This window comes from Ziziphus jujuba, chromosome 12 (genome assembly GCF_031755915.1).
Source record: "Ziziphus jujuba cultivar Dongzao chromosome 12, ASM3175591v1".
In the NCBI taxonomy this organism is placed as follows: domain Eukaryota; kingdom Viridiplantae; phylum Streptophyta; class Magnoliopsida; order Rosales; family Rhamnaceae; genus Ziziphus; species Ziziphus jujuba.
The window spans coordinates 2,671,688-2,696,873 of record NC_083390.1 but is presented as its reverse complement, the minus strand read 5'-3'; the positions used below and the strand labels follow the sequence as shown (position 1 = coordinate 2,696,873).

The following is a 25,186-nucleotide window of genomic DNA, read 5'->3' as shown; positions in this document are numbered from 1 at the left end:
TATGCTAGCTCAATATAAAGTTGGAACGAGATTCTAATATCAAAATTATATATATGTATATATATATTTGTTTTTCTTATTTAATATATCATGGTTATATTCTAAATAGTTTTTTATTTTATTTTTTTATTGGACAAATAGTTTCTTTGGTTTTCCTTTCTTTCTTTCTACTTTTTTATTTTATTTTATTTTTTAATTTTACTTGTTAAGGAAGAACAATTATTTCTTAATATTTGCAGTACTTGACTTTAAAACCAAAATGGCTTTTGTCCCCCTAAGAGTAATATCATCTTATCTTCTTCAATTTGTCGATTGACTGCTATTGAAGTTTAGATCAATTTCTACGTTAAGAGTAATAATTAATTTGATCTTTATGAATTAGAATTCGTCCAATATGTATATTGGTCACATATAGCTGCTTTACCTTACCTCATTGAAAAGAATATGTATACAGTCCTGTAGTTTGGTCAAGGAAAATAAAAAAGAGTGACAAAGTAAGAGAAAATATTTTTAAAAAAATAATGGAGACATCAAACCTGCATACTTGTTCTTTTACCAACAACCAAGAAAAAAAGTTACAGGTTTCTCAGACAGAAAGTCTTCAAAGCTCGAAATGTTAATATTTTTTAAAAAAAAAAATACTTTTTCAAAGCACTTAAAAAGAAAAATATCATTTTGAAGTCCAAAAATTAATAATATATATATATAGTACTCTTTGTGGAATTAATGTTGGAAATGGATCATAAAAATAAGCGAAGAATCTAATTAATTTGTAGAGAAGACTTTGTGCCTCAATTATGTAAGCCGTGCTTTAGACTTCAAAGAAACCTTGAAAGAAGTGAATGGATTTTGCTTCGGAAGCTTCCTCTGTCATTTTCAACGTTTTAAATATTTATTGGTCAGCGGGAAAAATTCGACCAAAATCAAACGCAATTCCTAGTCATATGTATGAACACTTTCTTGTCAATTATTCTGCAGAAAGGAGACGATATTCCATACTTTTCCAAATTAATAATATTGCTCTTTCAAATGGATATATCTACATATTTTCTTTTCATCTATAATTAATTAATATAGTGTCATATTATTTAAAAATATTAAAAAATTAAAATGAATTAAATAAATAATAATAATAATTTTATTATTGATTTAATGAAAATAAGTATAGAAAAATGAAAGACAGAAAATTTTTATCCCTTCTAATAGTATACTACATTAATAATATTATTAAAATTGATACCTACGGAAATTTCTTCTGCTTTTGTTGGAGTTTTGATTTACATTTTTTTTTTTTCTCTTGATTTTGTGACCAATTTTGTTTGAAGACATAGAACAAAGAAAAAAATAAGTGATTTGACTGGCCGTGTGGAAGGGTTAGGGTCACGCAACCGTGAATGTGACGGTATTTTGGTTTGATTAATAATAAAGATCGAGTAAATATTCAATTTTTTCATATAAATATTTTGTCCTTATTTTATAAAAGTTTGTGTGAAATCTTGTTAGACATACAGCTGAATTAGAGGAGTTTTTTATTTTTATTTTTATCACGATTCACTTTGCAATAATAAAAGGGGATATATGTGTGTGTGTATATATATATATATATATATTACAATTTCATTATCGGATTGTTTCTATAAAAAAATTATATATACATTTGAATATTAAATTAAAGGTGGGGATTAGAAGTTCCATGTTACCTGAATAAAATGCCTTTTACCATTGATTAGGATGTCCTGCAGTTTTTTATTTTTATTTTATTTTATTTTTCCTAAACAAAATGCTTGGTTGAGAATTTTATTTTATGTTATGATATCTAAGAAGATTTAATAGGAAAGACGTATAATCAATAGTTATGTGCAATTACGGCCAAGGTCGCAGTCAACATGGAAATAGCTATTCTTGTTAAGTACTCCATGCAGGTTAAGAGAGAGAGAGAGAAAGAGAGAGAGTGAAAGCCATCTATAATCATTAATTAATTGTATATCCTTTTAGCTTTTTATAGAATAATTGTGGGGATTTTTTTTTTTTTATGGCACCAAATTTTGGGGAATTTAATGTGATAATAATATGACAGAAGTTTTTGGACTGTGTCTGCGTGGGATATATGATCATTTAATTATTATCATGATCCCAATTACATGAAAAATATTCCTCACCAGAATTAATAAGAACGAAAAATAAAAAATAAAATAGAGAAAAAAATAATCAAGTTGTAGGGTCCTCAAACTCCTAATTAATTAGCTAAACCTAAAATTGAAAATAAAAACCTTATTCTCACATGTAATGTTGCAAAATATACACATAAATACATATATATACACGTCCTTAAGCAGCCCTGTTTTTTGAGTCGACATAAATGTTGAAATCAATGTAGGAAAATAATTAAATCCAAATATATAATAATAACAAAAAACATATAAAAGGGAGACAGCCGAAAACATAGGCAAAGCTTCCTCTTATGGAGTTTAGACACATCGAATTATCCATGTGCACATAATATATATAGATAAATATTGACAATAACCAATCCCAGTCCACTTTCTGTCTATTACAAAGTTTAATTTCCTAAAGTTTGGTATTTTGCTTTTTAAGAATAGAATTGCTTTCTTAGCTAATTGTCCAAAAACTTTCCCAATCAAGTTTCTTCCTAAAGCTACTTATAGAGGCCAAGTGCAACCCATGAAATCAAGCAAGACAAGACAACTTCCTCTTCTATAGAGATAGTAAGTTTGTATCTAATGATTAATGTGTGAAACGCATGAGAGTTTTCTATTTTTTTCATCTAAAAGTACAATTCTAAGTAATTATAGATAAATAACACCTTAGATTCATGCACTTCCATGCAATTCACTTGGGTTGCTTTCACATAGCCTTTCTTTTAGAATATTAAGAAGTGTACTATATAGCATATATATTTTATATTATATATATATATATATATATATATATATTCCCATAGCAAAAAATGACAAAGATGATAAAATTTTCTCTCATATATGAAGGGAGATTATTTATGATTTTTTTTGTAGGTTTTTTGGATTTATCCTACAATACGGGACATTTAAATAGGACCACCGAAACCTAAAAAGCATGACTTATGCTTGTTTAATTTTCTTAAGGATGAAGAGGAATCAATATTTGGTCTTATTCTGCTTTTAGCCGAACATGATAATTCATTTCCGCGGAGAAAAATTATGAACAGACTAAGTGCAAAATATAATAGCCACTCAATGACATTCATCTTTTTGTCAAGATTTTTTTTTCTTCTTGGTTAATGATAATTATTGATTTAAAGAAAATTAACCACAATTTGCACGATTGTCGCGTGTCATTGTACATATTAATTTTACAGGATTAACTCGACGACACCTATTCAATATAATTGTTTCAAAATACATATGCTATATGTGCTATTTTTTAGCATATGTATTTTCTACATATTATTTTTATTTCTCGAGTATAGATACAAGTTTTTGAAATTTTATATATATCTATATATATATATATATTTTATTGTGATTGGGATTGCAAAATAGAAAAAAATAATAATAAATAATAAAATAAAATAAAAGAAATCTCTGTTTTAAGGCATAGAGCTTTTAACCTCACCGCTCTCACCGCTGTAGCGTATATATGTTTTTGTTTTGTGCAAAGTCTAAATTCTACACAAACAAGACTTGGTCTTTTTGGGTTGTAATTGTGTTTGGAAAAATTGGAGATAAAAATAGGAAAATTTTAGGAAATTATAGTTAAAAAAATAAAAAATAAATAAAACTATTTAGTAGTTCTGCGCTCTGTCTCTCTCTTCCTTAAGAGTCCTTTTCTATATATTTCTCTTCTTCGTTAGTGTTTATTGTAGATTCTCTAGAATTCCCACCTCCCAAAAAATCCGGGAAAATCACATTCCTTTCTATTCCAAGAAAGAAAACGGGAGAGAACGAAAAAAGAAAAAAAAAATACATATATATATATATATATATATTTAGAGAGAGAGGAAAACCGACCTTACTGGGAGTTGCAGGGTTCTGAGTTGATATTGCTGAACTCACTGTCACTCATTGCCAGAGAAAGAACTCATTCGGTCTGTGCTCTTATCGTCACAAATGCAGACATTGGTTTGGTTTTGATCGATTTAATCTTCTGGGTATTGTTTGTTTTGTTGTTATTATTGCTGGGTGATTATTGTTTCCTTGTTTGATTCGTGTTTGCTTGAGGCGTTGCTTTGCGACATAAAAGTTAGATCCAAAACAAAGGTTTAGGACAGAGTATTGAAATTGTTTTTTAAGCTTTTGCTATTTTTATGGATATTTTTCAATTTCTCCTTTTCTGGGTTTGATGTCTTTTCTCATTTAACTGTCAGGGTGATCGTAAATTTTAAAGCTTTCATAACGATGGATGTTGTTTGGATCAAAATCTTGTGTTTGTTTTATAAATTTGGGAGTGTATGTATTGTTTGTCTGGATCTTTAAAATTAAAATCATGGTTTTGTACTTTATATGCATGACTTTGATGTGGTTCTGACAAAGCATATGCTGACAAAGTTCAAAGGTAAATATTATTTTGTTGTTAACTTTGAGTGATAGCTTCTATGGCAACTTTTTAGATATAAAATTGCAATTACCTTAAAATAATGTGGTTCTTTTTGTGATCACATGGTACAATTAAAAATCCTTGTTTTCTGAACTTTTGAAGCATTGATTGCAATTGCCATATGAATTCCATGATTATTGGAAATGTCATGAGATTAAGCAAAAAGAATTTTCCATGATGATGTTTCGAAGTTATCTGTTAGCTTTGGTACTTATTTACTTATCCATTTCTTTCCATCAGAGAAGCTAGCGATTTCTTTATGGCTCAAGACACTTCTGGTGCTGATTCACTTGAGAAACGGCCAGGCCTCTTAAAAGATCAAATTCGGTTGGTTAAGAGAAAAGACTCCAATCGTTATGAGATTGTCTCAATTCAAGATCCTCTGTCATTTGAGAAGGGTTTCTTTATAGTTATCCGAGCATGTCAATCATTGGCTCAAAAAAATGATGGAATAATACTGGTAGGAGTGGCAGGTCCATCTGGAGCTGGAAAAACTGTATTTACGGAAAAGATACTCAACTTCATGCCTAGCGTTGCTGTCATATCGATGGATAATTATAATGATTCCAGTCGAATTGTTGATGGAAACTATGATGGTAAGGCCTTTCTACTAATTTTTTGTGAAGATTTAGTCTACCGTATATCCATTGTTCTTTACAAGAAAGAATATCTAAGTACAATTTTAAAGATGTTCCTAGAAAGTGTTAATGGAATAGATTCTGCATCTAAGTTCATTTGATATCACTGATGTTAGGAAACTTTTTCTCTTCACACGGTTGTTTTCGGTATGATGATGGCTTTGTTGCTCTCATTTCTCTACAATATTATTTGAGAAGGCTAATGAGTTTGGTGACTTCACTCTGACATGATGGCTGGTTGTCCTTTAACTTGTTTAAGGTTATATTAAGTGGGAAGGTAGGCTAGACTTGATGGCCAATGCGTCGGTGACATGGTTTAAGGATCACTAGTGTCATATCTTAGCTCTACCCATGTACCAAGCAGCATTCCTTTTGAATCCAGATGGTTTTTGCTGTCTATGCCGCTTAATGATTTAAAAACTGATTTAATGACTATCATAAGACCAAGAGTCATCTCCACCAGTACAATTTTATTGATATATATGAGATTTATTGCCGATGGCATTAGGAGATATGAGCATGCATATGTTACTACATTGTAAAGCTGGCTTGAAAATTTCTTGATGCTTACATTTAACATGGTTGAAAATTATGTTTTACATGTATGGATTCCATCTTTGATAGGCTTGTGTTTTGAATTTATGCTGCAATACAGATTATAATTGTTGGTCTACTTTTTCTTTTTAATTTGAACCAGATCCACGCTTGACAGACTATGACACATTGCTCCGGAATGTTAGTGATCTAAAGGCAGGGAAATCAGTCGAGGTTCCAATTTATGATTTCAAGTCTAGCTCACGAACTGGATACAGGTTGAGTAGCCCCTTATTATTAACCCACATAGCTTAAATATTATTGATGTCTTCACTTTTCAAGAAATCCTTTGGCGAGTGTATTATCATAGGGTAAAATGAAGGAACATTTAAATGCAAAAAATTTTTGTATGAATTGTAAACGTCTATTTGATATTAGGGCTCAAAAATTGGAACTTTTAAAACCTTTTTGATTTTTACTTCAGTTTTCTCGGTTTCTAATTTATAAAATGTATAAACCTACATGATTTATATTTCTTTGTATTCAATTGTCTGGCTTAGACATTAATTAAAGCATTTACTGCTGACAGGACAGTTGAAGTCCCTAGTTCCCGTATTGTCATCATTGAAGGCATCTATGCTTTGAGTGATAAGTTGCGGCCTCTAATGGACCTGCGAATATCAGTAACAGGTGGAGTTCACTTTGACCTCGTGAAAAGGGTTTTGCGGGATATAAAACGAGCTGACCAAGAACCAGAAGAGATAATTCAACAAATATCTGAAACAGTACATCTTATCCCCATTAACTACAAATTATTGGACTTATATGTGACAAATCAATGTGTTAAAGACAAATCAATGTGTTAAAGTTCTTAGCATCTCTACCCTCTGCAGGTATATCCCATGTATAAGGCCTTTATCGAACCGGATCTCCGAACAGCACATATAAAAATTATAAATAAGTTTAATCCCTTTACTGGATTTCAAAGTCCCACTTATATTCTAAAGGTTAGTCTCTGCTTCATTCAGTTTTCGGTTATACATGAGTTGCTTCTGATTGCTATACCTATAGTCTTTTGGTGGCCATACCTTATTACACATTGATAACTGAAACTTGTTTTGCATACTGTAGTCGGCAAAGAATGTGACAGTGGATCAAATTAAGGCTGTTTTCTCTGAAGACTATATTGAATCAACAGAAGAGACTTATGATATGTACCTTCTACCACCTGGTGAAGATCCAGAATCCTGCCAATCATATTTAAGGATGCGGAATAAAGATGGAAAATATAGTCTGATGTTTGAGGTTTGCCTCAATTCTAGTTTATTATGTATTTGTGTGAGGTGAGACATGGTTGCTTGGAATTGGTTAGCATATAGACTATGAAATATTGTTAACTGATAGGTGAAAAGAGTCATATAGTCCTTCCCAACTAGGTAGGAGCAAGTACCTTAGCAGGACAAAATGGAGTAGGTGTATTAGCTGATTTATATTTCTTTCTCTTTTCCTATATGTATAATGCATTCATGGTGTATATCCTTGACAAAGATGACACCACATGCTGCAAGAGGAAATGTGAAAAATGAGAAACATTTTCTGTAAGGGAACTCAACAATTGTCATTTCTGTAACCAGATGGTTCTAATATTTCAATCTGGACATTTCGTAGGAATAAATTTAAACAAGTATTACCTGGGTAGAGTTTTTGGGTGTACGATTATGAAGGTACTTGTTCTAATCCTGGGTGCACAAAGTCATATGTTTGTGTGCTACAGCATAATTAGTTTTCCTGGCAGACAACCTTAGTAAATAAACTAAAAATTGTAGTTCTTAAATACCTAAAATAATGAACATCGCTTCAAGTATCTTGCAGGATTGTTAAATGTCTGTGTAAGAAACAATGATAAATCTTTTTCGATATAGGGATAGAATACCATCTGGTTCCTTCTGTTAATGCTAAATTTGCCCAGTACTTGCTGGTTATCTTTTTTTAGAGTGTTCTATAATCTGATTTCTATCTCAGGAATGGGTGACAGATACTCCATTTGTCATATCACCAAGAATAACTTTTGAGGTGAGCGTTCGTCTTCTTGGTGGGCTAATGGCCTTGGGCTACACAATAGCAACTATCCTTAAAAGAAGAAGCCATGTATTCTCCAATGATAGGGTGTGTGTAAAAATTGACTGGCTAGAGCATCTAAATCGTCAATATATTCAGGTATTGCTAAGTATTTTTACAATCATCTAACCTCTGCCTAATTATCAGATGCCTTTATATCTCTCAAATGGGTGTATTATGGCCTCTTTGTTTTCCGATCTTCCTTCTTATTCCCTGAATAAGATAATTAGATAAATTTATAAGTGGTTATGTGCTACTCTGTTTATTATCCCTTGTTAGAAAGTGGTATACATTGTTGGAGGAGTTGGCTTTACGAAGATCATATTGGTGTCTTGTTTGCATTGTTATTTTGAAATACACTAATGATTGAAAGAAAAAGAAAAAATGTTATAAATTATTTAAAACAAGTACATTTACTTTTAGTTGTTATTTTTCTGCATCGATTAGTAGAACCAATAGGAAATATGCATCGCGTGATATGCCACATTTTGTTCCACTAACTGGTAATTTTAATCTTATGAAAACATGCCAGGAAGTATGCCCAATGAGAACATAGATATTCAACTAACAATTTGTTGGTTATATATCTGATTGTGTGGATCTCATGACCAACTCACTAGTTTTATCCTTTTCTGTCTCCAGTTATTAGTTTGTTACATGAGTGATTAACTTGACCTTATTGCATATTTGACAAAAGGTGCAAGGAAAAGATAGGTTGGTTGTAAGATGTGTCGCAGAGCAGCTCGGTTTGGAGAGTTCATACATTCCTCGTACCTACATTGAACAAATTCAATTAGAAAAGCTTGTGAATGAAGTCATGGTATGATCAGTTCTCTCATCCTTCTTTCTCCCTCTCTCTTATTGGACCAGGTACCATAGATCAAACAAGTTGCAAAACCAATGATATGCTCTGTTGTCTTTTTTAGTTCTAATATGGTAATCTTGCAGGCCTTGCCAGATGATTTAAAGACAAAGCTGAGCCTCGATGATGATCTGGTTTCAAGTCCGAAAGAAGCACTTTCTAGAGCCTCTGCAGATAGGGTTGCTATGAGAAATAAGTTTCTTAAAAGGTTTGGTTTTGATCCGATCTGTTCTTTGCATTTGTTGAATCCCTTGCTATCAGAAAGCATTATGTCATTGTGTGGTCCCCTTCTTTTCTTAGTGATGTTAATCAACCTGCCTGTGACTGTGAGAAAGCTAGAATGATACATTTTTTTTCGATTACCTCATCTCTTATGTTATTTGTCTTATTCGTGGCTCTGAAATACAGTACTGCCATTTTATTGTGAAGAATGGTTTCTTCTTTTTCTTTGAATTTCCCAGAGCTTTTGAACTAGTTTGTTAACCTTTTCCTATCATGGACAGTGGCATGTCGCAGTCATATACAACACAAAGGGACAAGAATATTTCAAAGCTCACTGGGTATGCTGCTAATGGTGGAAGGTTTGACGAGAGAAGTTCAGAGTCACCTGCAACCTTAGCGAACCAGGTATACTTATGTCCTCTCTTAGCCAATCTTAATGGTATTACTGTTGTGCATTTTGTTTAACTAGAGCAAGGACTGTTTTGTCATCATTTATATATATATACATATATATATATATATATATCCCCTTTCCCATTTCTCCTTTTTATTGTGGCAGGGAGTTATTACTCAGCTTTCAGAACAAATTTCGTCACTAAATGATAGAATGGATGAGTTTACGAACCGTATTGAAGAGCTGAATTCCAAGTTACCTGGAAAGAAAAATTATCCAAGCCAACAAAACATGGCTCTCCAATCTGAAGCCTGCAATGGCTCTGCTCCAACTTCATACTTCGTCTCTAGTCTTGGCAATAGCACGTTGACTGGTTGTGTGATGCCTAATTCATCATCTTCGTCACAGTTGGCAAAGGAGTCTCCATTGATGGAAGAGGTATAGAAGTTAATCTCATTTTAATACTCTATAAATCCTCTTTTGAGAATTATATGAGATAATGATAAGCCTTTAGCCAACATGGTTTTTATCATCACAATCTCTTTACTGATGGAAAATTTGCATGTACATTGTTGTTGAAGTCTTTCATACTCACCCTAAAGTACAGAAAACTTCATCTACTGATTCATGCCTATGGCACTGTGTTCATGATAGATAACAGGAATTGCTCGGGGACAACGACAAATTATTCATCAGTTAGACAATCTCAGTAGTGTTCTCCGGGAAAGCATGGGAGAGAGGTCTTCACGTCCAGTAAGAACAAAAAGGAGAAGTATAATGTCTGACACCGACCCTATCACCGGTCCTCTCATCTTAACACTTGCAGTTGGAGGCATAGGAGTCCTCTTGTTCAGGAGTTTCTTAACCCGGAATTGATGATCCTGATTCAACATTTACTCAGACTGTTTAGTCTTTGCTTTCTTTTTAGTTTTTTAACAAAAAAGTAAAAGAACAAAAAAAAAAAAAAAAAAAAAAAAATGGTTCCACTGAGTTCTGTCATACTCTACCCTTCTTCTCGGGAAAGACAGTCAAGCAAATGTGCCATGGACTGATTGTTGAGAGATACTGAAGGCAAACTTGGAGCTTTCAAAGTTCTCTTTTGAGGGTTTATAAAGAAGGGTCTCTTTGTTTTTGTTAATTTAAGGGAATTTAGAAATTTCGTGGGCCATTATTGTCTTTCTAACTAGTTAAGCATTTTATAGTTATATGTAAGAAGAGTACCAATAATTATAGGAACAAAAAAAAATATAGATATGTTATCAAGAAGAAATTCACAGTAATTCTTTTCTCCCACCTTTTCTGCAAGTATTATTATTAATATGGTTTAGTGGTTAAAGCTCTTTGTTTGTTTTCTTTTTCTTTAATGAACGTTAAAGACAAGGAACTCGTTAATGATCAAGCCATGGGTTTCAGGTTCAGGATCCTTTGATTCGGATTTTAGGCATTCTTTTTTATTTTATTTTATTTTATTTTTTTGGTAATGATGGACTTTAAGCTACCAGAGAAGCGAAAACTTCGTTGACAATTGTAATTAAAATATTAGATGGTATCATAAACAGAAAGAGGAAATTTAAAATATTTCTTTACTTTTATTTTTTAATTAAAAAACAAATCTTGTTTAGGATGAAACGTCACTTGTTCAACTTTATCATTATTATTGTCCAAAATAAAAAAAATAAAATAAAACTTTATTATTATTATAACAAAACGTTTAAAAACCACACCATTTTCCATCTGTCAATTTCATTCACAACACAATTAAAATAGTTTTTTTTTTCTATCAATAAAATTATTGTTTATTAATATTTTAGAAAACAATAACAATTATATTCGAACTTAAATCAAAACGATTATGAGCGAATGAATTTAGAGGAATCTATTCAATTTGAATTTAATGGATTTTTGTAAACTTTTTAATTTAAGAAAACATATATAATTTGGATTTTAATAGATTTTTATAGACTTTTTAAGTGATTAACTTATGAATTTTAATGGATTTTATAAACTTTATGGGATTTTAAAAGAAATTTATAAATTTTATTTTTATAGATTTTATTAAATTTTATAGAGTTTACAAAATTAGAAAAGGTTATGAACTTTTATAGATTTTTTAATTTTTAAAAGATTTGGAGAGTTTTTTTTTTCTTATATTGGTAAACATTTTCTAAAAAAGTAAAAAATAATTAAATCATATCAAGAAGGAAAAATTATTTAGAAAAACTAACAACGATGGAAACTCATAATAAGTTTATAAAATTTTTATGATATATTTGAATTACCAATATTTTAATATTTTTATTAATAATTTATTTAAAATTTAATAGATACTATAAGTGAAAATGGTGCCATAATAGACCAAGACCCCAAAAAATAATAATAATAATAATAATAAGTACAAGGAAAGTTTTCCATTTTATGTAATTTTCTTTCACGTGAGATAGAGAAGACACAAGAAGAAAAAATTAAAAAAAAAGGAGTAAAATCGTCAAAGCCCTATGCAATATTTAAAAATAATAGGGAAAGAGGGTTTAAAAAATAATATGTAATTAATTTCAATTGGATCATTTAAAAAACATTTTCAATAGTCTAGTTTTGGGGTGAAAAATAAAGAAATTTTAAAGCAAATATTAATTTTTAACTCAAAAATTTAGAAAAGAAAGTATATAAAAATTATTATCATTTTATTTTTATAGATTTTTAAAATATTGTAATTGAATACTTAATAAATTTTATAAGCTTTTTAGAAGTTATATTAAATATATTTTAAATTTTAAATTCATAAAAATCTTTAAAGGCTTTTTAAAATCTTATTTGAATACACCAAATGGAATTCAATGATAGCTCTACTAATTTTATATTTAAAGAGCAAAGTGAAAAATGGGTACTAATTTAATTAACCCCAAAAAAAAAAAAAAATCCTTGTCTGTAAGTGAAAAATAAAATAATAAGGAAAATTATGTCAAGTAGAATGAGTACAAAACGACCACACGCCGAAGCCGAACGTCAGCTCCGAAGTCCCAACCAGATTGTAAGGCGTTTTCGAACGGAGAGAATTTGGGCAAATTTGGAAGTAAACAAATTTTGATCTTCCAAAGCAAATAAGCAGAGCATCGCTCTGTTTCATTTCTTCTTCAATATCGGTACTTGTTGCTCTTTTTACCCTTTTGCATTGTTTCTTCTTCTCAGATTTTCTGATACAGATATTCTTTTTTGTTGTTACTTGAGTGCAAGATCTGATTTTTTATTTTTTATTTTTTAATTTTGGCTAATTGGGTTTGTTTGGTTACACTGACAATTTAAGATTATTTTGATTGGGGAGCATACGGAAATGGAATGTAATTGTATCCAAACCTTCTGATTGGTTGCCAAGAAATTGTGAAAAAATAAATAAATAAATAAAATCAGTTGTAAAGAGTTCAATGCAATGTTATATCGGTTTCGCTACAATTCTATGTCAAAAACTTATTTTTGAAGAGTCACTCATCTTTGGGATTTTGGATTCTGTTGCTCCTTTTCTTTTTCCTCTCTAAAAGATCCTCTGTTTTGGAATATCCTAGATTGTTGAGTATTTATTTTTCTTTGATTTCCATAATAGTCCAAATAGGAGATCAAGGGATTAATATTGGGTTTGATTCAAGTTTTATTTTTTTTTGCAAGTATTTGGGTTTTGACGATGATCTAAGTAGTTTGTTATTATTATTATTATTTTTCCTTAGTTCCTCATTTGTTTATTTAGATTATGTTATGCTGTTTTATAGTCCTTTTGAGCTAAGGTAGACAAATGGGAGATCCTCCGGATCCAGATTTGATAAGTGATCTGCCTCAAAGCATCATAGAGAGCATCCTCACTCATTTGCCGATAAGAGATGCTGTAAGAACTAGTATTTTGTCTACTAAATGGAGGTATAAATGGAACTCACTCACTCAACTTGTATTTGATGAGAAATGTGTAACTCTATGTGCTGACCGAGCTCTTGTTGAGAAAAATCTCATAAACTTTATCACACGAGCTCTCTTTCTTCACCAAGGACCAATTCACAAGTTTCAACTTTCTACTTCCTACTTGCAGAGCTGCTCGGATATAGATCAATGGATACTTTTCCTTTCAAGGAATGATATTAAAGAGTTGGTTCTTGAATTAGGAGAAGGTGAGTGGTTTAGGGTACCTTCATGTCTTTTTCATTGTAAAAAGTTGACCCGATTGGAGCTGTTTCGATGCGAGTTGGATCCACCGCCTAGTTTTACAGGATTTTTAGGTTTGAAGAGCCTCAATCTCCATCAAGTTATAGTTGCTCCTGACGTAATTGAAAGTCTTATTTCAAGTTGTCCTCAACTTGAGAGTTTGGCATTATCATACTTTGATAGTTTAGCTCTGAATGTATGCGCTCCAAATCTGAAATACTTGTGTCTTGAAGGTGAATTTAAGGACATATGTCTAGAAAATACTCCACTTTTGGTTTCTGTTTCTGTTGCTATGTATATGACAGATGACATTGCTGAGCACTTTGAGCAAAGTTCTAGTTGCAATTTCATCAAGTTTCTTGGTGGTGTACCTTGTCTTGAGAGGCTTATTGGGCATATATACTTCACTAAGGTAACTAATGTTAGAAATTTTTTCATTAATTTGATGATTATTTTCTTTTCTTTGGAATCCTAATTGTATGCAATCGACAATGACTGATAAGATGAATATTAACAACTCATCTTTTTTGTTTCAAGTATTTGAGTATAGGCCATGACCTTGGACGATTGACAATTACATATAGCCATTTAAAGGTTATCGAATTATACCAAGTAAGTTTTGAAGATATGAAAGAGATATTTGTTGTTCTTCGCTTGATTACCAGCTCTCCAAATTTAGAGGAACTTCATATCTCGGTAAGTTATGTAGGTTTTTCCATTCTTGTATGCATTGGTAGTTAAGATTTGCCACACTAATGTGTTTCCTCGAACCTTTGTCTTCTCATGTGCTTGTAATTTTTCTTGAAAATAAGGGATCTTCAAACACATTAGCCGCAATTGAAGCACTGGATTTGGATCTTTGGGAGAAAGAAAGCCTCTCAAAATGCACATTTCCAAAACTTAAACTTGTGAAGATGACAGAAATGTCTGGTGTACCACATGAAATGGAATTTATCAAGTTTTTGCTTGGCAGCTCACCAGAGCTTGAGATAATGAGTATTATGCCTTGTGGATATGTCGTAGATGGAAGATTGAATATGCTGATTGAGTTGGTGAAGTTTAGACGTGCATCTGCTCGAGCAGAAATATTATTCATCCAAGATTAAGCATTTGTATATGTCTTGTAAATTTATATTTGGGGTTTCTCATGCCCAACAAAGCTAGACGACTCATTGTTTCTGTTTGTATCTAATTTTTGTTGATGTAGATAACATGTACTTTTTTTTGTCCCCCTAATTGTTTATTACTAATGGATAAATAAATAAAACTCCCAATTGATCTTTGGTTGCTTTTGAAGAGACAGATGACGCAACTTTTGAACCTCAAGACAAGTTTTTTTAATCACCCCCAAAAAAGAAAAAAAAAAAAAAAAAAAACGACAAATTTTATGGCAAGAAATTTCTTTATTTTGCATCATGTTCTTCATGCTAAAAACATACAAACTCTTAATTATCTTCTGTAATTCACTTGTCAACTAAGAAGATAGAGTAAAACTAGTTTGTTACTAATTTGAATATCCTAATGATGACCATGGAAGCAAGTTACATTGTTTTAGAACTACAAATCCCTGTTCATTCTTGAATAAAACAACCATTCTCTGTCATCTTAGCCTTGACCACTCTTTTATTTTTCTTTTTTTCCCTGTTAAAATCAAAATGGAAAAGACAACTATTGTCGGACTGCTTTTCAAGTATCCTGTGCTTTTACTTGGCCGTTTTTGTTTGTTTTTGTTTTGATTTGTTTTTTTTTTTCTTTTTTCTTCAATTGGGACTATTGGATATAATATACAAGAAAATGAATTTCATCCAATTTCTTAATTTGTTGCATCTTGTAAAATTCTTGTTACTGCTTTGTACATCATGAAGAACATACTGGTCTTTGATGTAATAATTATTAGTGAATCTCTTTTACGATTCAAAATGCTCTACTAAAAAGCTCAAGAATACAAAACAAAATTCAAACCCCAGAAAATCAGAATATTATTCATACAACCCTCAAAACCTCTTTAGGACGTTGCCAAGTAATTAAACACTTACACTCAAGTGGGAATCTGCATCTAACACTCACAATCTAAATGTCAGTTTCCCAAATATCAGATTTCTGTGCAGTGAGAAATGAACACACCACCTTTTACCTCCAATATTTGATATCACTAATATACAACAAACTCTTTTCCACTGGTAATTTTTTTTTTTTTTTTTTGCTTGGTATCATAATCTATTTTTCAGATTCATTTGTTATTTTTCAACTTTTTTTTAGCTCCTCCTCATTTTGAGGACTACATTACCTTGGTCCAGATAGCTCCATTGCTTGTACAAGCAATGAAGAGTCATCAGTAAGATCAGAATATCTCTCTGAAGAAGAGAAATCATTAGCTCTACACCTGGTTGACTCAGCTCTCTGAGAAGCTTCCCATTTCTCTGCAAGGCCATCTCCTTCGAGCATCCGAACAACTTCCGACATTTTTGGTCTGTGACTTGGTAGGTATTGAGTGCACAACAGAGCCACTTGAATAATCTCTTCAAGCTCAATCCTGTCATAGTTGTTCTTTAGGTCCTTGTCAACTAACAATTCAAACTTCTTCTCCTGCTGAATTTTCTTTACCTGTGGTAGTAGAAGTAGTAGCATTAGGTTGTTATGAATTAGACAAGATTGGAAAAAAGTTTGTGAAGTAAACAAAGAATAGTTTTTGATAAATGCATGAAAAAAAGTTTATGTTTGGCTTACCCAATCAAGCATAGCTCCTCTTTGGCTTGCAGCTTTCCCAAAATCTAAAGCTCTTTGTCCAGATATCAATTCAAGTAGAAGGATACCGAACCCGAAAACATCTGTTTTCTCTGAGGACTGTCCTGTAGAGAGGTATTCTGGAGCTATATGCCCCACGGTACCCCTCACCGCGGTTGTGACATGTGAATCATGGTGATCTAATAGCTTTGCCAGCCCAAAATCTCCCACCACCGCCTCACAGTAGTCGTCAAGCAATATATTTGCAGCCTTAACATCTCTGTGAATTATCTTGGGATCACACTGTTCATGCAAGTATAGTAAACCTCTTCCAGCTCCCAAGGCAATTCTTTTTCTGGTACCCCAATCAAGGACTGGTTTGGCTGCAATGGTGAAAACATATTGAGAATTTTCTCCTCATGTTTGGACATTGCTAAAGACAGAGGCATTGGAATTACTTCTTGTGCAAGCATTGCTTTTATATCAGAGATTTTTAACTTCTAGCTCTATGTTCTTACAAAATGATCAAGTTAATTTGAGACATAGACTCTGCGGATACCAAAAAATCCACCTTACCTTTGAGACGGGTAGCAACACTTCCATTGGACATGTAGGGATAAACTAAGAGCCTCTCATTGGTTGTCATACAGAAACCATAAAGCCGGAGAAGGTTCCGATGAACTGCTAGGCTAATCATCTCAACTTCAGTCTGGAATTGAATTTCACCACCAATGGCATTTCCATCTTTTAGCCTTTTAATTGCTACTACCGAACCATCTCGAAGACAACCTTTGTAGACATTTCCAAATCCACCCTTTCCAATCAAGTTTTTGCTGCTGAAGTTGTTTGTTGCAATCTGAAGTTCTCTGAACTGGAATTTCTTCAGGTTTCCAAGGCAAACTTCTTCATGATGATGTTCTGAAATTTTGAAAAAGAGTGTTAGTGAAGAAAAAGTGGTATTTTTACATTGAATACCAAGTATCTGCTATTGCTTGACTAACCGTTAACATCGAAGAATATCTGCTTGTTGTGTCTGTGCCTCCACCAGAGAAGGAAACCAAACCCAAGAATTAGCAGGCAGAGACACCCTAGGCTTGAAGCAAACGCTAAGGCTATTTTGTGCCTTCTTTGTCCCTCAGCAGGTTGAGAATCTTTATACAAGCAGTTAGAAAAAAAATCAAATTAGACAGATTGCTAGAACAGGACTGGTTAAATAATGGAGAACAAAATTCTTCATTTACAAGAAAACATGGAAAACAAAATTGGAAATTCAAAATGATGGTACTTAAATTTTCTAGACTAACTGAATTATGAACTTAAAAAAAATAGTCTAAAGGATTGAACAGAGGAATTTTTTAACTTAAAACTGTAGCTATTACTTTGTGAATTATGCAAGGAAGAAGAAATCGGCATCGGTATTGTTCCAAAGCACTGCATTCCAGTCGTGCATATCAGAGGATTTCCCACAATGCTGTGTCAATTTAAAAAATAATAATAATAATTAATGAATGAATAAATAAAGTTGCTTAAACATTTAGCATAAGCAGTTTTATGTATTTTTCAGCATTGACAAAGAAAAAAGAACTTGAATGAGAAACAAAGAACAGCAAATTAACTTACTTGAATGTCTTAGCAGGCAAGAGAGGTACTGGACCACTCAAATTGTTGTAGGAGAGATCACTGTGGAGCATTAAACAAAATTTTTATAAGCCTTATTAGCAAAGTTTCAATAGGAATTGAAACTGAAACTTATTGTTAGAAGCAAGGTTGAAGAGAATTACAGAAAGGTAAGCTGGGTCATGTTAGAAAAAGATGGAGGAATTGCTCCACTGAGACGGTTACTGTCCAGCCTCCTGATTAAAATTCAAAACATAATTGTCAGAATCAGACTGGAAAAGGAGAGACTATTTAAAACTAAATGGTATTTGTTTTGTTTTCTGAATCCAACTTACAGATAATGGAGGTTTTTCAGGTGGGGAACTGTATTAGGAATTTCACCAGTGAAGAAGTTGTTAGAAAGGTCAAGAGTATGAAGCTTTTGGAGCCTCCCAATCTCAGAGGGAATTGATCCTGTTATATTGTTATTCTGTAAAAGCCTGCCCAAATTTATATACATATAAAAAAAAAGCTAAATTTTAGTAACAAAATTTAGGCAGAAAACAAAAGCAACATTGGCAAATTGTTGGTTTTACTCACACACTCTGGAGATATGTCAAGTTGCCTATGCTTGGAGATAGGATACCAGATAAGTTTTGGCTTGGAGTTCCTCTGTAGCCCAAAAAAAAAAAAAAAAAAAAAAAAAAAAACAATTTCAATAGGAAACTCTATATCCTTTTTAACATATTTTTGATGCAAAGTTGGAATTTTCAAAATCTATTGGCATAGTAGGTGTTCTGTCAGCACAACACTTACAAGCTAATCACATGACCATCAGGAGAACAAGTAACCATAGTCCAACTGCAGGGATCAACAGCAGTCTCATCCCATTTCTCAAGAACTTTATGAGGATCATTAAAGGAGTTTTTAATGCTCATCAAAGCTAGAACTGTTTTTTGCAAAAAAGAATAAAAAAAGAAAAAAGAGAGATTAATTACTCCTTTATCTTAATTTTGTACAAAAAGAAACAAAGTAAGGAAATTTCCAAATTCTCAGAAACTACCTTCATAATTGACACCTTTTGGAGAAAGAACATCAGCTGCAGAAGTTAATACCAAGAAAAATCCCACAAAGCAAAGAACAGCAAGTTCTCTCTTTATTATTTCCATTGTAGAGAAAAAAGAGAAGAGCTTTCCAGATGCAAAAAAAAAAATCTTATTTCCAATGAAGATGGTAGAAATGGTTTGCAAAACTTGAATACCAACCAATCTCCAACTCAAGTTTTACCCAGACAAAAATTTTTCCAACTGGCTTTTGTCTTGTTTTTTATGTACTGTTTCACATCAGGAACCAACCGGTACAATTTTTCATGCCAAACCAGAATTACGCACCCACTCACTCACTCATCTTACTGTCAGAGCTAAGAGCCAAGAATCCTGAGGTTTTTGGTACTTAAAAAAAAAAAAAAAAAAGAAAAAAAAGAAAAAAGAAGACTTTAAAAGAGAAACTAACGTGCCTGCCGCAGAACGGCGAAGAAAAAAGAAAAAGGAATATATAAAAGCTAAGAAGAGGCACATTAACCAAATTTAGATAAGTTTAAAAGATTGATTGGACCAAAAAAAAAAAAAAAAAAAAAAAATTCCTTCAATCATGCATTGGTTTAGATAGAAGCTTGGTACTTGGTTTCTGTATGGAGAATTTTTGCTTTTTCTTTATTCCCTGATTATAAAATTGTAAAAGTTTAGTGAAATATTACCTGTTAAGCACTGTAAAACTTGCAATTAAGACATTTTTAGTCAAAAGAATTACTTGTTGCATATCAGTGAAAGTAAAGAAAAAGAGAGAGAAAGAGAAAAGAATTCGTTGGCTTGGCTACTGCTAAACTTTCCAGAACGAGCTTGCCTCTGGAATCTAACATTCCCTGAGTTGGCCATTAAATTAAATTCTAAAATTCCATCTAATTATTTTTTTAAAAAAAGGCAGAGAATCTCGAGATTTAGAATTGAGATTGGTGATGTAATATCTCCTACTGAAGATCTTTGTAGTACCAATTATTTCTCACACTTTTCTATTTTTCAATAAAAATATTATCTCACTTGGTTTTTGCTTTAATGGTTCTAATATACTCTTTTTGCCTCCACAATCAGCAGACAGTCCGTTCAATAAACAATACAAAAGTAGCCAACTTTTAAAAGCAAAAGCTGATCTCTCTCTCTCTCTCTCTCTCTCTCTCTCTGTGTACATATAATATATATTCATGATGTGTGTGTGGGGGGTCCTATATATAATGTATTTGGTAAGGTAATGTCTCTCCAAACTTGATTACATTTTATGAAGATCAAAGGTTCATGGTTTAACAAGGAGGAAATAATGTATAGAAGATCAAAGGGACCCAGTACTGTTGCAAAAACCATAACAAAGGTAGCCTAGGTGCACGTGCAATGTAGACCCTCACCATTGCCGTTGACTTGATGTTCAAAGATTTCTTTGGACCAATTGGCTAATAGTGCTTTTCTATGATCATCAATTTTAAGATTCTTATTTAAAGTTGATCAGATGGTTATAATTTTATGATCTGACATAATGTTAGGTAATTAATAACTATTGAAGCATTTTTTAGGAAGTTGTTTGGACATAGACATTTTGATGCCCATGTCCATGGCATGGATGGAGAAGCCAAATGTGTTTCTCAATTGGTTTCAGGGTTAACTTTTGAAAAGGATAGAGATTAAGGGTTTGAGGCTTTTTTTGATTCACTGGGAGATTTGGGAACCATGATACTCCTGAAACTTGTTTTTTTTGAGTTTAGGAATTTTCCTTGTATTTTCTTTTGTACTTCAAAGATTAAACTTTTTCATAAACAAGGGGTCTTGGTCATGGAATAATATGGTCTTTCTTGCAAAGAATTGGGTCCTCAAGAACCAAGGTCAAAACCCGAATGAAAATGTTAAATATAGGCAAATCCTTGTACACACACACACACATATCCAAATCGACCAAATCCTTGCAGAAAAAAATGGATCTATGAAGGTATAAAACTTATACAAACGGAAAAACCCAAAAAAGGGTTGAAAACCTTGGTCCTCTAACCTCTGAAAGGAATGCAAATTACGTACCAAACAGAAAAGAAAGGAATATTTGTAATTGATCAAAAAAGGAAAAGGAAAAAAAAAAAAGGTATATTTTTTTTCAGGTTGGCGCTATAAATTCGCCTTAAATAAGAACTTTATTAAACGATTTCCAGGGTTTTATGACCAAATTGAATGCCTTTCTCTCATATCAATGATTTTGTAACTTGAGACTTCATCCTTACTCTCAGCAGGAAGAGTAAAGTTCAGATTTTTGAACTCTAACGGCTAGGACTATATAGTTGGTATTTGTCCTTTTCATAAACAGGACCAAAATGGCTTTAGTTCCTATCAGCAATCTTCAAATAAACCAAAATAGTTATATATATATATGTATATATTTGTATTTGGCACTTCCCTCCCTTCCAACACCCATCACAAGCAGTTAAGAAGACAGAATTCCATTTGCTGGGGCTTCACAATTATCATCTTCAGATGACCATGTTTTGGTACCTGCTAGGTCATACCCATTGATTACTTTTCACCTACTCTTTTGTCCTCCTTTTTAGCCCAATTCCCTCCATGATCAGCAAAAACCTTTCTTCTTTTTGTCTTTTTTTTTTTAAATTTTTCGCATTTAACAAAATGCAAAATTATTAATTGCCAAGAATGATCATACAGAGCTAAAAGGGAGTCAAAATACAAGTGGGGTTAAAAGAGAAGTTGACCAAAATAATCCTAATGAAGATATGCCCTGAGTGGATATGCCCAAATGAGTAGCAAATAATTCTGCTTTTTTACCACTTGAAGGTGTTTGAATGAAAGAACCACTACTTTGAACAATTTGTACCAACTCACTCACATTATTTTGTTTTTTTATTTTGCCTCTCTCTCTCTCTCTCTCTCCCCAAAGCCTTTCAAAGTAGTGGTAGGTCACCACCCTCTTACCCCACACTTGTCCCCCCTCTCCCTTCCAAAACCTCTCTCTCTCTTTCTCTCTTTCTCTTTCTCTCACTCAGTTCACTCAGTTCTGAATGTCTTCCCCTACTCACTTAGGTTTCTGTACTTAATGCAGAGAACTCAGTCATGACAGTCATATCCATCTTCTTCCACATTATAACAATCATTATTACTGTCATGGCCTCACGTATGCTTCTATGCCCTTTCTTTGACGACAACTCTAAACCCCTAAATCATAACTTCCTTATGCTTTATTAGCATCTCTCATAATCCTAAGCACCATCAAAATCAAGCCAAGTTATAGAGACAGAGTACATATTAAGCTACAATGGTACATATGTGATATGTGTACACAAATCATCTATGTGATGGAGTCTAATAGATAATTTAACATATCCAAGTTTTTGAACTGTGATAAGAATACAAAAACCACTGGAACAATATAGTTGTAGTTGCTGTAGATTTTTGGATCCTGGAAGAAGGAATTTCAGTATGAGTTTCAAATTAAAAAAAAAAAAAATCCCCATTCAAAGTTGAACCTCTAGAAGCATAGGATACCTCACATACCATCACCACTACCACTAGAAGCACATCACTCATTTTTTTTTCTTTTTTTTCTCCTTTCTTTTTTTCTGTAGTTTATACATGACCTTTTACATTTTTTATTTTTTTGGTGAAAAACATGACCTTTTACATTCTTTATACACTCCTAATGCCCATCCAATAAAGAGTCAGGTAAAAAGCAACGGTTATCTACTCTCTCTTTCTTTCTCTTTAGAGGGGTATTCTTTGGCATGCTAAAAATACCCAAAACCCAGTTGGCACAAAAAGAGAAAATAGTAGCTCTTGAAGCAGATAAGGTCAGGTAGAGCCACATATAGTACCCAAGATGGCGTTAAAGAAGCCAGTTTAAGTGTACACAGATCCCACTAAAGTCCCTGTTGTCTATGAGTGATTTTGACCACTTGAGCAGACCCAGAAACAGCTTAAAGACTATTACACTGTTGAGTCCAAAACAATAATTTTGTGACCTTTTTTTTTTTTTTTTTTTTTGTTTATCTACTTCCACCCCCTGTGTCACTTCATTAGTGATTGAGAAGAAAACACACAACTAGGTTTAAACTTTATTCCTCTTTTTTTTAATATAATTAAGAAAAGTAAAGAAAAATAAATAAAAGAAGGATGTTCCACCACTCAATTTCTTAGTGGTGTAACCAAAGTAGGATCTCTATATGTATCTAACAAAGATTTATAGTCTAAAAGTTGTCCGTTTGATGCAACCTAAAACACTGCTTAATACATCCTTCTTCTCAATAATTTTGATTTAACATTATCTTTTAGAAGTATTACAAAAAGTAAGTGGAATAACAGACTATCAGACAAATAAAGTGTTATTAAAATAAATAGACTACCATTTAAAATGGAGGATTAACAGAGATTTGCTTCCTGAAAAGTTGTTTTCATTTGGAAGCTAACCACTTCTTTTTAAAAGGAAAAAGGATAATACAAGCTGGCTAGCATACATTATGGGATAATGAGAGACGCTTGAATAGCTTTTCTTTTTCCACCCAAAAAAAAAAAAAATCTTAACTACTCTGCTTTCTATATAAATATATTTATATATTTGGATTCTTTATGTAAATGTGTAAATATGTTTCTGTTTGTGTATGTCTATTTTATTTATAAATAGGTTTGTTTCCCTTTCTTGGTTTCTCTTGCAATTTTGAGTGAAATCTGAATTCAAAAATGGAATATAGGCAAGACCTGAGAAGTAGAAAAATAGTCTTGAAATGGAAATTAAGAAAAGGATCAGCACCAGTATATTTCAAAACCAAAGTGACAAAAACAAATTTAAAGTGAAAAAATAGGCTCTTTTTTTTTTTTTTAATCTATCAGACATATCTTCGAATGAAGAAAACCTTGAAAGTTAATAAAATTACTAATAACTCAAGAAGTAGTATATTTACAAAAAAACTCTTGAAGTAGTGCATATTATATTCTACTAAAACGACTAGCAATTGGTTTAACTCATAAAAAATTATAATAAAAAAAAAAACAAAAAACAAAAACAAAAACAAAAACAAAAAACAAAAAAACGAAAAAACGAAAAAACGAAAAAACTAAAAAACGAAAAAACAAAAAAACAAAAAAACAAAAAAATTATGATATATTTTCTCCAGATTAAGCTTCCTGCAAAATAGTGGTCCTTTTCTTCATGTCAGATTAGATAAAGTCTTTGGCATATATATACATGGTGCAAGATTCAGCTTCAGGATATGGTGATGACAGATTAATAAATGAATCTGTTTGTTTTCTGCAAGTACTTCTTCGCCCAACTAGCCTAATACTGAAGCTCTTAGGCATTGCAGAGAGGCCAATTCCTTCAACGTTTTGAACCGTGCATGATTTAATGGGGGAAAAAAAAAAAAATAATAATTGAGAGCTTTTCTAAAATCTCATATCCCTCCTCAACCCATGAGCGCCATCAAATTGGATTTATTTTTGCTTTTCTTTCTTTGCTTTTTCTTTTTCATTTTTTTTTTTTTTTTTTCAACCAGGCATGTGCTTAAAGCCTGTTACCGAATACAACCACACGTAATCAGAGGATGACAAAGGAGCCAGAATTCATAGCATTTGCTTTCTTCCAAAGTAGCTGAGCTTCATGGTCCCTCAGTTGGATGTTTTATGTAGACTAACTATAATTATATGAATTATTTAATGAATTTATTTGTAACAGTAATAGAATTGGTTCATTTGTTGACTTTTGCAGTAGATCAATTGATACATTAGACTGAAGGGTTTATTCTCTTTAAAAACCCATTTAGCTTATTTTCAGTTTCATTAATATTATTATTGTTGTTGATGTCGTTGTTATATGTATATTAAAAACTAAGGAATAAGTCATGAGATAGTATGATACATGCAATGAGATTAGGACTTGAGGTAGGCATTTGTGGTATCTGTATTATGATGACCTAATAGAGAAATATTAGAGAGAAGTATGTTTATGAAACACTATTTCTTTTATATGTTTGACAGGCTAAAGGATTTTAAAGGATCTAAAAAATCAATAGTTGCGATTAAAAAGTATGTTAATCATATTTTAATACAGTATTTGGCATGTGCGTAGATTCTGAATTTATAAATGCTACTGTTAATTTTTCCCCCACTTTAGAATGACAAAGCAGATTGTAGTAGCCAAAAAAAAAAAAAATAGGGAACTGTTTCACATATGTAGCTGTGTATGTGTTTGTTTCCCGAGAAAGTTGAGGATGTGTGTTTCAGAAACGTCAGA

The 25,186-nt window shown here is 32.1% G+C and overlaps 3 protein-coding genes across 5 annotated transcripts; 2 read left to right on the top strand and 1 right to left on the bottom strand.

Annotated features, from left to right (window-relative positions):
* The first annotated feature begins 3,669 nt into the window (after positions 1–3,669).
* On the top strand, positions 3,670–10,339 carry LOC107428271 (inorganic pyrophosphatase TTM2). Of its 2 annotated transcripts, none has more exons than XM_016038779.4 (12): positions 3,670–4,147; positions 4,834–5,189; positions 5,929–6,043; positions 6,355–6,550; positions 6,659–6,772; positions 6,897–7,070; positions 7,788–7,982; positions 8,581–8,703; positions 8,832–8,953; positions 9,249–9,372; positions 9,527–9,799; positions 10,016–10,339. In XM_016038779.4, exons 2-12 carry the CDS (start codon positions 4,853–4,855, stop codon positions 10,235–10,237), a joined length of 1,995 nt encoding a protein of 664 aa, XP_015894265.3. In that variant the 5' UTR covers positions 3,670–4,147; positions 4,834–4,852; the 3' UTR covers positions 10,238–10,339. The 2 variants fall into 2 exon arrangements, with proteins under 2 accessions (XP_015894265.3, XP_015894264.3); XM_016038778.4 differs by having other exon boundaries at positions 3,672–4,084.
* Positions 10,340–12,286: 1,947 nt separating this feature from the next.
* Positions 12,287–14,833, top strand: LOC107428261 (F-box/FBD/LRR-repeat protein At1g13570). 2 transcript variants are annotated; one of them, XM_016038767.4, is made up of 4 exons: positions 12,287–12,501; positions 13,120–13,955; positions 14,081–14,239; positions 14,356–14,833. In XM_016038767.4, exons 2-4 carry the CDS (start codon positions 13,143–13,145, stop codon positions 14,647–14,649), a joined length of 1,266 nt encoding a protein of 421 aa, XP_015894253.3. In that variant the 5' UTR covers positions 12,287–12,501; positions 13,120–13,142; the 3' UTR covers positions 14,650–14,833. The 2 variants fall into 2 exon arrangements, with proteins under 2 accessions (XP_015894253.3, XP_015894254.1); XM_016038768.4 differs by lacking the exon at positions 12,287–12,501 and having other exon boundaries at positions 13,123–13,264; positions 13,431–13,955.
* A 653-nt stretch (positions 14,834–15,486) lies between these two features.
* On the bottom strand, positions 15,487–19,399 carry LOC107428258 (protein NSP-INTERACTING KINASE 2). The gene is made up of 11 exons (XM_016038764.4): positions 18,927–19,399; positions 18,680–18,812; positions 18,464–18,535; positions 18,220–18,363; positions 18,049–18,120; positions 17,888–17,947; positions 17,647–17,738; positions 17,269–17,418; positions 16,844–17,185; positions 16,271–16,650; positions 15,487–16,147 (listed from the first exon to the last, which is right to left on the bottom strand). Exons 1-11 carry the CDS (start codon positions 19,030–19,032, stop codon positions 15,827–15,829), a joined length of 1,872 nt encoding a protein of 623 aa, XP_015894250.2. The 5' UTR covers positions 19,033–19,399; the 3' UTR covers positions 15,487–15,826.
* Between the last annotated feature and the right edge of the window lie 5,787 nt (positions 19,400–25,186).